The sequence below is a fragment of the Vicugna pacos genome, chromosome 12, assembly GCF_048564905.1.
Source record: "Vicugna pacos chromosome 12, VicPac4, whole genome shotgun sequence".
NCBI lineage: Eukaryota > Metazoa > Chordata > Mammalia > Artiodactyla > Camelidae > Vicugna > Vicugna pacos.
In genome coordinates, this window is record NC_132998.1 from 41,988,006 (window position 1) to 42,001,159 (window position 13,154).

At 33.9% G+C, this 13,154-nt stretch overlaps 1 protein-coding gene across 29 annotated transcripts in view; it reads left to right on the plus strand.

Annotated features, from left to right (window-relative positions):
• Positions 1-10,881, plus strand: part of MGAT4C (MGAT4 family member C) — a 338,576-nt gene extending 327,695 nt beyond the window's left edge. For 14 of the 29 annotated variants that reach the window (XM_072973280.1, XM_072973281.1, XM_072973283.1 and 11 more), the window contains 3 exons: positions 2,875-3,048; positions 7,046-7,193; positions 9,710-10,881. In XM_072973280.1, coding sequence (XP_072829381.1) covers positions 2,875-3,048; positions 7,046-7,193; positions 9,710-10,851 — 1,464 coding nt within the window. In that variant the 3' untranslated portion in view covers positions 10,852-10,881. The remainder of the gene's footprint in view (positions 1-2,874; positions 3,049-7,045; positions 7,194-9,709) is intronic. The other 15 variants (XM_072973289.1, XM_006197876.2, XM_072973290.1 and 12 more) reach the window with 3 other exon arrangements.
• Positions 10,882-13,154: the final 2,273 nt, after the last annotated feature.

The following is a 13,154-nucleotide window of genomic DNA, read 5'->3' on the forward strand; positions in this document are numbered from 1 at the left end:
AAATCTCTGCTCCCAGCCAACACTCAAGCCTGCGCTCAGGCACCAGCATGGTGCTGTCCTTCCCAGAACTAGACTCTGCAGCTAAGAATCTCTCCGGAAATCACCCGTTCTACTAGATGTCCCCCTTTCTCAAATTTATCAGAATGTGCACCGTTATCCCAGTCCCTCAACCAACATGGATCCCTGGAACATCCATCCTCAGTGCTTGTATATTCATGCTTACAGACCTGAGTCCATATTTCAGCCCTATCTGGAACCAGAACTGGAATGTGTAACATAAAGTTCCTACTAACCCAGGGTACCCCCAGGGTAGGTCCTGGATCCCCTCAATTCTACCTCTCCCTTCCACCCAAACCCTAGTCGTGTGCATGCGCAGTGTGCCTGGGGCATCCTCTCCTGGACCTGAATCTGTCGCCTCCTAAAGTACAGATGTCCTTGAGGGCAGCACCAGAGTTCTGGGACTGGCTGCTGAATATAATCAGATAAACTAGATCCTACTCCAAAAAATCCCTCTCAGACGACTCTGAGACTTTTGCCTCAGGCATTCAGACTCACAAGAATTGCAAGAACAGATCTCAGCTGCATCCAGAATCTGCACCCAGTAAGTGACCCCTCTGGCTCGTTGGGGTCTGGCAGCCCTAAGAGATCATCATTCTCTTGAAATTAGCCACCAAGGTGGAGGATCCATAGCTCTAATTTTGCTTCTTAAGCCTGCTGGGCATCCTTATGCCCGTTACTGCTGCAGTGAACACAAAGGGGTGCCTTATCCTATGCCAAATCCAGAGAAAAATCTTTTACAAATAGAAAAAGATTGTTTTATCTATAGAATCAAGATCAGATTATAGTACAGTATAGAATACAGAACCAGACAACAGCATTTCACTTGTAATGTTTTGGTTCAAAAGTGCTATGTAAGAATTTTCTTATTGAAAGAGGTTATAAGTGATGAGTCTGTAAATACATTTTTGACCCAAAAGTGCAAATTATAAAGTGACTTTATTCTAGAATTGTCATCACAAATCAAAAAAAGAGAAAAAGATAAAGAAAATATGATTCCCCATGTGGTGTGGTATAAAACATTAATGTTTACCATTAACCAGTTCTTCTTTATTTCTGGGTACATAGGAGATTATACTTCCCCACACCCTTGAAATTAGAAGTGGTAATGTGACCAGTAGTTATGCCAGTGCACTGGGGGTAGAAGACCATCAGCTCTCCATATGGAAGAAATAAAATAAAATCATTCCACTACATAATATAAGACACAAAGATAAATTGCAGGTGTATTAAAAAAATCTGTCTATGAAAAACAAACAGAAACCCCAGAAGAAAATAAAGGAGACTTCCCATATGACATTTAAGATAGGGAAGGATTTTTAAGACATTATACAAAAAATCCACATCCATGAAATAAATTTGACATTAAAAAAAAACTACTGTACTGCAGATATCATACAAAAAGAGAGAGAGAGAGAGAGAAAGAAAGAGAAAGAAACAAAGAGAAACAAAGAGAAACAAAGAGAGAAACAAAGAGAGAAAGAGAGAGAGAAAGAGAGAAAGAAAGAAAGAAAAGAAAGAAAGAAAGAAAAAAAGAAAGAAAGAAAGAAAGAAAGAAAGAAAAAAAGAGAGAGAGAAAGAGAGAGAGAAAGAGAAAGAGAGAAAACAAAGAAAAAAATACAAGAAGTACTTGGGGAAGATATTTAGACATTTTCAACATAAGCAAAGATAAGTATATATGTGCATCTCTACACATGTATTTGATAAATCTCTCACAAATCAACAAGAAAAAATGGCCAAAAGGAACGGGCATTAATTCTTAGAACATTTTTTTCTCCCAATTCCTGATACTCTTTCATACAATTTATAAGGATTCACAAATGCTTTCTTGCATTAATTCATTGAAGGGACTTTGTTAGCCAGCTCTGTCCTAGACATTGTTGTAAGGGTTTGGGGTGCAGTTTTTTTTTCCTAAAGTTCTTTATGCCCAAAATACTTCACCATAAAGCTGAACTCAGGAAGACCCAGTACTTAACTCAAAGTGGCATAATTTCCAGATTATAGTTGACTTTAGACAAAATATGATTCAACTAGTCTTTTGACCATTCCAGGTGTGTTTTATATATATATATATAGTATATATATAAATGATCAGTAATCTAAATGAATTTGTCGTTGAAGGACATCACAAAATGTAGTAGAGTGAAGAGGAAAATGATTAGGCCTCCACTACTCTCGCTGACTCTGGTGTTGCCTTTTTGCAGTCTGAAATCATTATAAACAGCCAGACCTGTAGGTAGTAGATCAAGCAAGGCAATGTCAATATGCCACTTCAGGACTTACTCTGATTTAACAAGAATTACTGGAAAAATAAAGCGATTGTAACTCTAATATACATGTGGACTCATCCCCAAAACTTTGACTTCCTTTGTGCTTCTCTGTCTTTCACCCGAATTCCCTCCCCAATATTCTTTTCAGTGCACCTAAGATCCCTAACTCCCAAGATCAATATTAGGCCCATAACTTCTAGTTTTTTCCATTTTCATTACATTATGACATGAGAAGGTAGATGTGACCTTTATGTTTGCTTTTCTCTTTTATTTTTATTCTTTTTCATCAAAGGACTTACTATTTTCTTACATTACTGTTACCAACGTTGATTTGTTCAGAAATAACTGTGGTTTTATTTTATTTACTCAACATCAGTATAAGCCACTGCATTATCCTCATGTTGATGTATTAATTATCTGTGCCAACTTTATTGTGAAATAGGAAATAATTTTGGTTAAAACAATTGAAGGGTGAGATTTTATAAAAGGTGTGGCTTTCAATATATATGATGAAGACATATTTGCATATAAAATTAATTGTTAGTAGTTCTGTGCCTCTTTTCCACAGGAGAGAATGTTTAAATTTCACCAAGTGAAACATATTTTTGAAATACTAGATAAAATGCGATGCCTGCGAAAACGTTCTACAGTCTCTTTCTTGGGAATTCTTGTCATTTTACTTCTGTTTATGAACTTGTACATTGAAGATAGCTATGTTCTGGTAAGTCTTGGAGGTTGATTTTTTATTGTTCAAAATAAGTCTTAGGTCAAACCAGTCAGTCTATTAGTAGCCTAACTTCAATCCCATGCTATTGAAATAACTTTAGTTTGAGCAAAATTATAACATGCATATTTTCTATCTGGCTACTTCTTCTATTAACTATATATTACCAACATTACAATTGTTTTGGTTTACATTGCAATGTTTTCTTTGATGCTACATATACATACAGTGGTTCGAATATGTACATCTAATTACAAATAGGCTAATCACCCCATCTGAATTAATATTATGTAAAATCATTGAAACTTTTTAGCTTTAATTTGAAGTACATTTCGTCCTTGAACAATGTAGGGGTTAGGGGCACTGACCCTCCACGCAGTCAAAATTCTGGGTATTAACTTTCCAGTCAGCTCTCCATATTCATGCTTCTGCATCAGCAGATTCGGCCAACCTGTGGTTGTATAGTACTGTATTATGTGTTTATTGAAAAAATCCATTTATAAGTGAAACTGCACAGTTCAGGCCTGTGTTGCTCAAGTGTCAACTGCAGATGTAATACATAAAATTTCCTTAAAGGTATTACTCCTTATTTTCTCTACTTTTCTATACTATTAAAATTTTCAAAATCCCATTGTCTAATTAATGATACTAATTGTACTATTTTGTTAAGAACTTATAGTGTATTACAATGTGAGACATCTCATTTGGATTTTGAAGAACCCTAAGTGACCACCATGTTAATATTCACTGAAAAGTAATATAGAACCTCAGGAACTAAAAGTATTAATGTGAAAACTATTCAGTAGGTTAAAAAATAAAATTAGTAGATAATTCATGAATGAATTTTTAAGTAAATTATGAGAGTATGCAAAAGGATAGATCCTGATTATTTCTATTATTTATTGTTGTTATAATTATGACATAATTTCATGTCTGATGAGAATAATATGGACATTATTGCTTATTTACTTTTTCTATCTGGATTGTGCTTAAGATATGTGGGATAATTCCAATCATTATGCAATTATTCTTGTTCACATATTTCAGAAAATCAAAGCCTTTGGACAGATAGAAAACTGGAAAATAATTTTCATCGTGCAATCATGCTGAAAATTTTGATTATTATCTTAGCTAAAGAGAATCTGACAATAGTCATAAAGACCATTTCCCAATAAAGTATTTTATTAATTGAATATGACTTATTAACTACCTACTATTTATTTGCTAGGTAGGATATATATCTTGTGAACCAACCACATGATCTTAGTTGGTACAGATCCTCTTAGGTGGTCTTCTGTAAGGCATCTTGCTTCCTTTAGCATTGCCCTTTGATGGTAAAATTTTGCCAGAGTCCTAGATCTTGACTCTGCCAAGGCCTTTTACTTTCAACTACAGGTCTTAATCTTTTGGACTCTTCATTCTACCATCCACAGCCAATTCACAATGGGTGAAGTCAGCACAGTTAGTAGAATTTGACTAGGCATGACTTAGGTAAACATAGGAAACTGGAAAAACTTACTAACGATATGCATTTTGGATTTTTTTTAACCTGATTATTAGGCTTATGAAACTTAATGACAATAGTGCAAGGCCCAGCTAATCTAGCTATTTTTTCTTTATAGAACTAAAGATCATAAACTAACTAGAGAAGTTCTTGATTAACGATCTAACTTTGTAATAAAAAATTTATTTCTTGCATCTGTGTGTACTGGTGGAAGTGAATCGCATGCATGTTGTAAATCAAAAAACGGTATTGGCAGGATGCTTTTATGAGACACTTTCAAGTGCAATTTCAGTATTTCACGTTACACAGACAAAAGATTATTGTAAGCAACAAACATCCTTATATATTTTTGAAATAGAACCTCTTTAAATTCACTACTAAATGTATAAAAAGTAAGAGTATACATGCATAAGAAGATCAAATATTATTGCTCTGTTTACACATTTCTGTCTAAACGTTGGTCCTAGCTACCTAATTAAAAAGGTGTGATTTAATGAAATAGCTCTTACTATAGAATATTTTCTCAATGACAATTTTCAGGCTATAGTGGCCATATATCTCATCAGATTTGCAAATCGTCCCAGGTACAGAAAACAGATTGCTTCTTCACTTTAAAAATTGATATTATTTTAAAATACTTACATTACATTAGAAAAAATGAATTAAAATTGTTGTTAAATACAAGCACCCCTTATGAAAATTCAGTAACAGTATTTTTATTAGTTTAATTTTTCACTAATCACTAGATGATGTTTTCTATCTAAATTGCATTTTGAGCTAAATTTTATCCCAAGGCTTAATATGTATTTGAAATATTCTTTAAATCATCCATGTAAAATTACATTAAAATTGTTCTTCTGAAAGTGTTTAATATCCATGGAAAACCGGCCTTCTACAAGGATACAATGTGGTTTCTTTCTAATACTTCTCCTTTTTGACCCTTTTATCTGTATTTATTTCATTTCTCAAAAATTATCTGACTTGACTTTCTTTCTTGACTCCAAAATGCCACAATGCATGCAATTTTCTAAGCAGAGATATTAGCAAGTTTTTCTTTTTCTGTCTATTTTATTTCAGGGAGAAATAGTAGTTATAATTCAGAGAAATCAAAGAAACAACTACAATAGTAAGATCTCTGGAATTATTCATCACATATATTCTACTCTTTTGGCTAGAAAATCCATCAGTGGCCCAAAATATTGGGCAAATAACAGTTTAGTGTATTGCTCACATATTAGGGGCATATGTGCCTTTCAATGGGAAAGAAAGGCAAGTTCAGTGTAACAGATAAATAGCATTACAAGGCAAACTAAGTAGAAGAGACCCTGCATGCCCAATCGACTTAGCCTCTCGGCTGTGAGCATCTTCAAAGTAGCTACTGGGGTATGTCTTTTGTCTGTAACTAGTCCATTGAATTGCATTCCCATCCAGAAAATGATTGTCATAAAGCTTTGTCTTATTACTGAGAAATACACTACAGCCAAGTAGCTACAGAAAGAAGGTGTCCAGGGAGCGCCTGATTGTTCAGGTAGATGCCTCTGGAAAGCAGCCAACAAGGCTGACTCAGGTGAAAGCTGCATTATTTATTTATGCTGAAAAGTGTAAAGAAGCTTGTTCTTGAGATTTTAATAAAGTGCTTCCATATAAGTTTCATTTCCTTTTATATTCTGTTATGTCCTTCAATCAGGATGAATATACTCTATCTTTTCAAAGAAAAAGTCTGGATTCGTGCATGTTCAAGATAGAATTCTTAAAGAAATAATCAATATCCTGCACTTCCTTTAGAATGTGATATCACATAAGAACAGAATGGTAAAATAAATTCAGTATTGTGACTACTGTGATTTTTATAGCTATTTCTTCTAGACTCTATGGACTATGGACCATTACATTACTATTAAAGTAGTCGATGTTAAACTGAATCTCCCATTACCTTTTGGAAATCCTACATGTGTTTATTTGAAAATTTGGTGATATTTTATAGGTTTATAAAACCTATAAGATAGGTTTTCAGAGACACAAAGATGAAAATATTTATGTGTAAAGAATTTAAAATAATCGGAATTCAATGGATAGTCAATTAGTCCATTTATAAGAAAATTAGTGTCCAGGGTTTAATTTCATAAATTGTTAAACTCTACAACTTACAGAAGGCAAAAAAAATAATTTGAATTTTAACATGAAGGCAGTGGGAGTTTTCATATAGATTTTTTTTTAATCAAAAGAATGCCATTTTTAATGTATGCTATAGAAAAGCGATTGTAAGTATGGTATAAAAAGTAGAATATAGTGGAGAGACTGAAGCAGAGGCTCTAGGTAGGAATTCAGGTAAAAGATCATGATCTACAGCTTGTGGTGCTAGTAACTGAGATTTATATAATACCCATATTACATACCAGATCCATATGTTTACTGTGTAAAGAGAAAGTCTATCTAATCCACGACCAACTATTATTTATTTGTTTTCTCTGCCTCCTTCTTGGCATTCAGGAAGGAGACAAGCAACTTATAAGGGAATCATCCACACATCAACCGAATCCAGAACGCTATGTACATACTTTCAAAGATTTATCTAATTTCTCAGGAGCCATCAATGTCACCTATCGCTACTTAGCTGGCATGCCTTTACAAAGAAAGCGTAAGTATCAGTACACTTTTCAAAGCAAGAACAATCAAATCTTTTGTTTTAAAATAGCGATAACTCGCTTCATTTGTATTGCAATCACAGTTTATGGGCTTGACTGATATAATGTGTCCTTTTAGAAATGTTTCAGTATTTCTTCACAAATTGCAATGACTCCCCAGTCCAGTTCTACTCATGTCCGGGGAAGGATCCTTCCTTGCCTCTTCCAGTTTTTGGTCGCTGTCAGCATTCCTTGGTTTGAGGCAACAAAACTGCAGTTACTGCCACTGCCTTCACATGGCCTTCCCTGTGTCTCTCCATCTGTTCCTGCTCTTATAAGGACACTGGTTATTGATTTTAGGGCCCAATCTAAATTCGATATGATTTCATCTTGAGATCCTTAACTAATTACATCTTCAAAGACTATTTCCAAATAAGACCACAGTCTGAAGTTCTAGGTAGACATGAAATTTTGGAGGAAACTATTCAGTGCTCTATAGGCACTTCCCTGTTAAGAAGTGTTTATGCAAGTGAGTTTGTAATCACCAGCTTGAGGAAATTGTAACGATTCAGCTTTCTTTAGACCTTTCTTTCTTCCATTTCAAATGTCTCCTGCTCTTAAACTTTTTTCTAGCTGCAAAGACTGCTACTGTTTTTTTATCTCCATCTGTTACACCACCTTTGTTCAAACATTACTAATTCCTTTCCATGCTAAGTTTACAAATGTGTATTAGCAATATACCAACTGCTTTATGTTAAAGAGGCAATATAAAACAGAGGGTAAGATCTCCAGGTCCATCCGTGTTACTGCAAATGGCATTATTTTATTCTTCTTCTTTTTTTTTTTAATCTCTGAGTAGTAGTACATTGTCTAAATAAAATAATGCCATTTGCAACAACATGGATGGACCTGGAGATCGTCATTCTAAGTGAAGAAGTCAGAAAGAGAAAGAAAAATACCAGATGATATTAGTCATACATGGAATCTAAAAAAAAAAAAAGGGAAAAAGAGGACACTAATGAACTCATCTACAAAACAGAAACAGACTCACAGACATAGTAAGGAATCTTATGGTTACTTGGGGAAAGGGGGTGGGAAGGGATAAATTTGGGAGTTTGAGATTTGCAAATGATAACCACTGTATATAAAGATAGATAAGAACAGGGCAGTTTGAAGGTTGGCACCATGCTACTTACAAGGTAGTATACTTTGCACAAGTTACCGTCTCTCACTGTGAGTTAGTTTCCTTATCTATAAGGCAGGATTGCTATTGCAAAAGACTGTTTTGAATATTCAAGCTGCATTTTACTGGTGAAATACACAGACTCCTGCCTTTTATGCAGAAGATGTTCTATAAATATTGGCTGTTATTGAGCATCAGTGAGGGCTGATGGCTTGAGTTTGATGATAGCAGATAACATTAGTTTTTCAGTAGAAGTCAGTGTTGTAAGCCCAGGTATTTCAACAAAACGTGTAAAGCTCTACGTCTCTGATAGACTAGTAAAACAGATTTTTCTCGGAAGGAACTTCTTCCAGTATCACACAAATCAAATCATGTAGGTGTCTATGTTAAAACAGTAATCTTGGTGTATATAAACATTTCCCCATTTTCCAAATGGTGGTTCTGAAATTTTATTCAATTTTGAGTCATGGTGAGAATCAGAGCTTTAAAAAGTGGAAATATTTCCATCAGAAGACATCTGACGTTTGTCAGAGGTGAGCTGCCATTTCAAAGGGCTGTACTTTATTCTCTCAAAATACCTAATTTCTAATTATAGGTTTTAAGTATCTGAATAAAAATTTCGCCAAAATTACTATAAAATGTGTTTCACAATAAAGAAAGCAATTATATTCATGACTTGGAACAATGTACCATACGTTTGAGCAGTAATACAGCTTTGATTAGTAGCTTTGATATTGTTTGCATTCTAATTAACATACTAGATAAATTTCAAAATAAAGTTATAAAGTCCAATTATAAATTCCTCTGGTACAAGATAATAACAGTGATCAAAGAAAAATGAAAATATATGGCATGTTTCTATGAAAAATTTAAAGATGATTAAAAGAATGAGTTGCCTTTAATTTTCTTTTTCATCATTTGAGACTAGTTTGTTACCCTTAACTGGATGAATTCTCTTCTCCTTTTGCAAGTTAAAAAAAAAAACTGTGGCTATTATTCAAATATCTATCTTCTCTAATGGCCATATATGAGAACATTAAGCTGAACACTTTAAACCATATTTCTTATTTCATAAACAAACATTTACAGCAATAGGGCTCATGCATCATTGTCCTTAAGATGCCATTTTTTTCCATAGAAAATATGAATTATGTATCGAGTACTATAGCCTTGATATATTTAGCATAATACTTTAATCACAAAATGTTCTATACATAATCATTCACTTAGATTTACTTGATACAATAGCAGGCCTAAGGGGAAAAGAACTTTTTTTCTTACTTTTTCTATGTTATTCAAAACTTGTTTCATATGTAATTTGTCTTCCTTCTCAATTCTTTTGCTCAGGATTTCTTACAATTGGACTTTCATCAGTGAAACGAAAAAAAGGAAACTATTTACTTGAGACAATCAAGTCAATTTTTGAGCAATCGAGCTACGAAGAGTTGAAGGAAATTTCAGTGGTGGTTCACCTAGCAGACTTTAATTCATCTTGGCGTGAGGTCATGGTCCAGGATATTACACAGAAATTTGCCCACCATATTATTGCAGGAAGATTAATGGTTATACATGCTCCAGAGGAATATTACCCAATCCTGAATGGCCTTAAAAGAAATTACAATGATCCAGAAGATAGAGTCAGATTTCGTTCCAAGCAAAATGTAGATTATGCATTTTTGATTAATTTTTGTGCCAATATTTCAGACTATTATGTAATGCTTGAAGACGATGTTCGGTGTTCAAAAAATTTCTTAACTGCCATCAAGAAAGTCATTACATCCCTAGAAGGAACTTACTGGGTAACCCTGGAGTTCTCTAAGCTTGGCTATATTGGAAAACTTTATCATTCTCATGATCTCCCACGTTTGGCACATTTTTTATTAATGTTTTATCAAGAAATGCCTTGTGATTGGCTATTGTCTCATTTCCGGGGTTTGTTGGCTCAGAAAAATGTGATTCGTTTTAAACCATCTCTCTTTCAGCACATGGGTTATTATTCATCATATAAAGGAACTGAGAATAAGCTAAAGGATGATGATTTTGAAGAAGAGTTATTTGACATCCCTGACAACCCTCCTGCAAGTCTATACACCAACATGAGTGTTTTTGAAAATTACGATGCAAGCAAGGCTTACAGTAGTGTTGATGAATACTTCTGGGGGAAATCACCTTCAACAGGTGATGTCTTTGTGATTATATTCGAAAATCCAATTATAATTAAAAAAATTAAAGTGAATACTGGAACGGAAGATCGACAAAATGACATTTTGCATCATGGAGCCCTGGATGTTGGGGGAAACATTATACCGTTCAAACAAAATAGGCAGTGTAGTACTTATATAAGACTGGGGGAATTCAAAAATGGAAACTTTGAAATATCTGACGTAAATCAAAAAATTCCATTTGATGTACATTGTATGAGGATACACGTCACCAAGACACAAAAGGAATGGCTGATTATTAGGAGTATTAGCATCTGGACTTCTTAACCAATTAAATCCCCATGTCCAGTCACTGAAGCAGGTCTTCCTGTTTCCTTCTTTGCTACCTTCCTCTTCTGCTCCCTTTGTCCTTTGGAGGGAAAGCAGTGGATGGGGTATTTTTTTTAAAAGTCAATCATTTTGTCAGTTTTGATTTACACATGATCAACATAATGAACTCTAAAAATTAATTACATTTATTTTAATTTCTGTAGTTGAATATCAGTCCATAGTTAATGCCACTTTTATTTATGTTTTTAATGTTATCATGTTACTTTGAGAATTTTGAATGAATGTCAAAAAGGGGACATGAAAATGAAAAAATGTCATTTGCTGGATGGTGAATCTTGAAAAATAGTTGCTAATTGTATGCACTTAGTCAAGAATTGATTTCATTATATCGTCAGATAGCTTTTATTAGGCATCTGTGTGACTGTGCAGTTGACTGGAATTATCTGTATTTTTTTCCTTATAAACTTAGGTTTCCATAGACTTCTCTTCGTCTACAATGAATACCTCCTCATAGAAGTGATGTCTTTACAACAGAATTTTGTGTAGGTGGGGTGATGGAGAGGGAAAAAAAAAGACTTAAAAAATCTCTCCCCTGATTATTTATATAAAAAGGAGATATTGTTCACTGTATAAAAACACTTAATTGAGCACCTGTTGTTAATAAATTTTCTGTGGGAAGCAGGCTTTTTCTGGTTTCCCTTTTGCAAAAAAGAATAGTTATGCTCAATATTTTCAGATTACATTGGGCACCTGTATTTAATAGAAGCACTTAAAGAAGGCCTATAGTTAGTTCATTCTTACAAACATTTTCAAAATATGCAGAAAATTTTTGAAATTGATTTTATATGTTTGTATTAAAATTCATGTGATTGAAGTCCTTGTGATTTAACATATACTTTTTTGGAGTTTAAATTGACATCTTATAAAGGAGAAGAGTGAGAAACAGAAATCAGTTGATTTTTCTACACTCAGAGCTAATTCATAGCAAAGCCAGAATGAGAGACCGGATGTTCTGCTCTCAGATAATCCTCTTTCCCTTACGCAGAGATTGCTCTTTACATAATTTGTGCTTTCTGTTCTCTGATACCTGAGTCTCAGATAAGTTACTCTATCTGGAAATAGCTGGTATAATTCTTCCATAAGTCATGTTATTCTGTAAAATAATCCTAAAGTGTCCTAAGTGGTGCTCTTGTGACTATGCACCCAAATGGTAGGCAAACGACTAAATTTTACTATAAGGGACTGGGCAATAGTGTCCACACCATGGGTCCATTCAAGCAATTCAGGACACCTCAATGCATCCTAAAAACATTGTTTTCTTTAAGAATGTCCTGAGCTTGTCTCATCCTCTTCTTTTTTAACAAACAGCAAAGATGAAGAGGATTATTATAAAGAGTACTTCACAGATGTTTATGGAGAGACTCAAATATACTATGTTTATATATATATACACACACACATACATGCATATATATTAGTATTCTACACGTATCTTAGAAATTACAAATAACCTTTATTCTGTACTTTCAATGATAAAAGGTACACTACAAAGACATACTATCAAGACCTAACTACACCCCATGAAGTAAGTTGTAAAATTTGACATATTCAGAGAGTGTTTCCAAAGACCAGCCATGGACATCAACTTCTGGAAAAATTCTTCAAGAAAGATTGCTGAGGGTAACAGTGACATTGGATGTTTGCTGGAGAATTATAAATGGAAATGTGATCCAAAGATGTCACGTTGCATCTTAAATCTGATCTGTTCGTTGCTAAAACTGGGTTTGAATAAGCTGGTCTTTCACTTGAGAAACTCTCTTTCCTTTATCGGTTGACTGTGGGTCAACTTTTAGAGGAAAAGACTTTGACAAAGAAAGCTGCTCCAGTATGGATCAGGGGAACAAGTAACCTTTCTCTTATAAAGAGAAAATCTGACCATTCTTTACATGGTTGAATGTTGTAATTCCTATATTTAAAAATCCTGCGTAAGTCTCCAATAATCTTGTTCTGGAAGAACAAAGCAAAAAAGACAGTTACTAGTTTTAATTATATTCAATCTGTTATTAAGCATTATGTGGTGTCTCATTTTGCAGTAATTTTTAAAATATATACATTATTTTCTTTGGTACAAATATCCATTGAAAAAGACTGGAATGTGGCATGAATAGTTGAGTTATTTAATTGCTATGAAAATAATTTGCTGACAGGTTTCAAGCACAAAATATGGAATGACCATAAATAACATCTCAATTTGTAGACTTCACACTGACTGAAAAATTACTTGTGCTTAAAATTCTTCT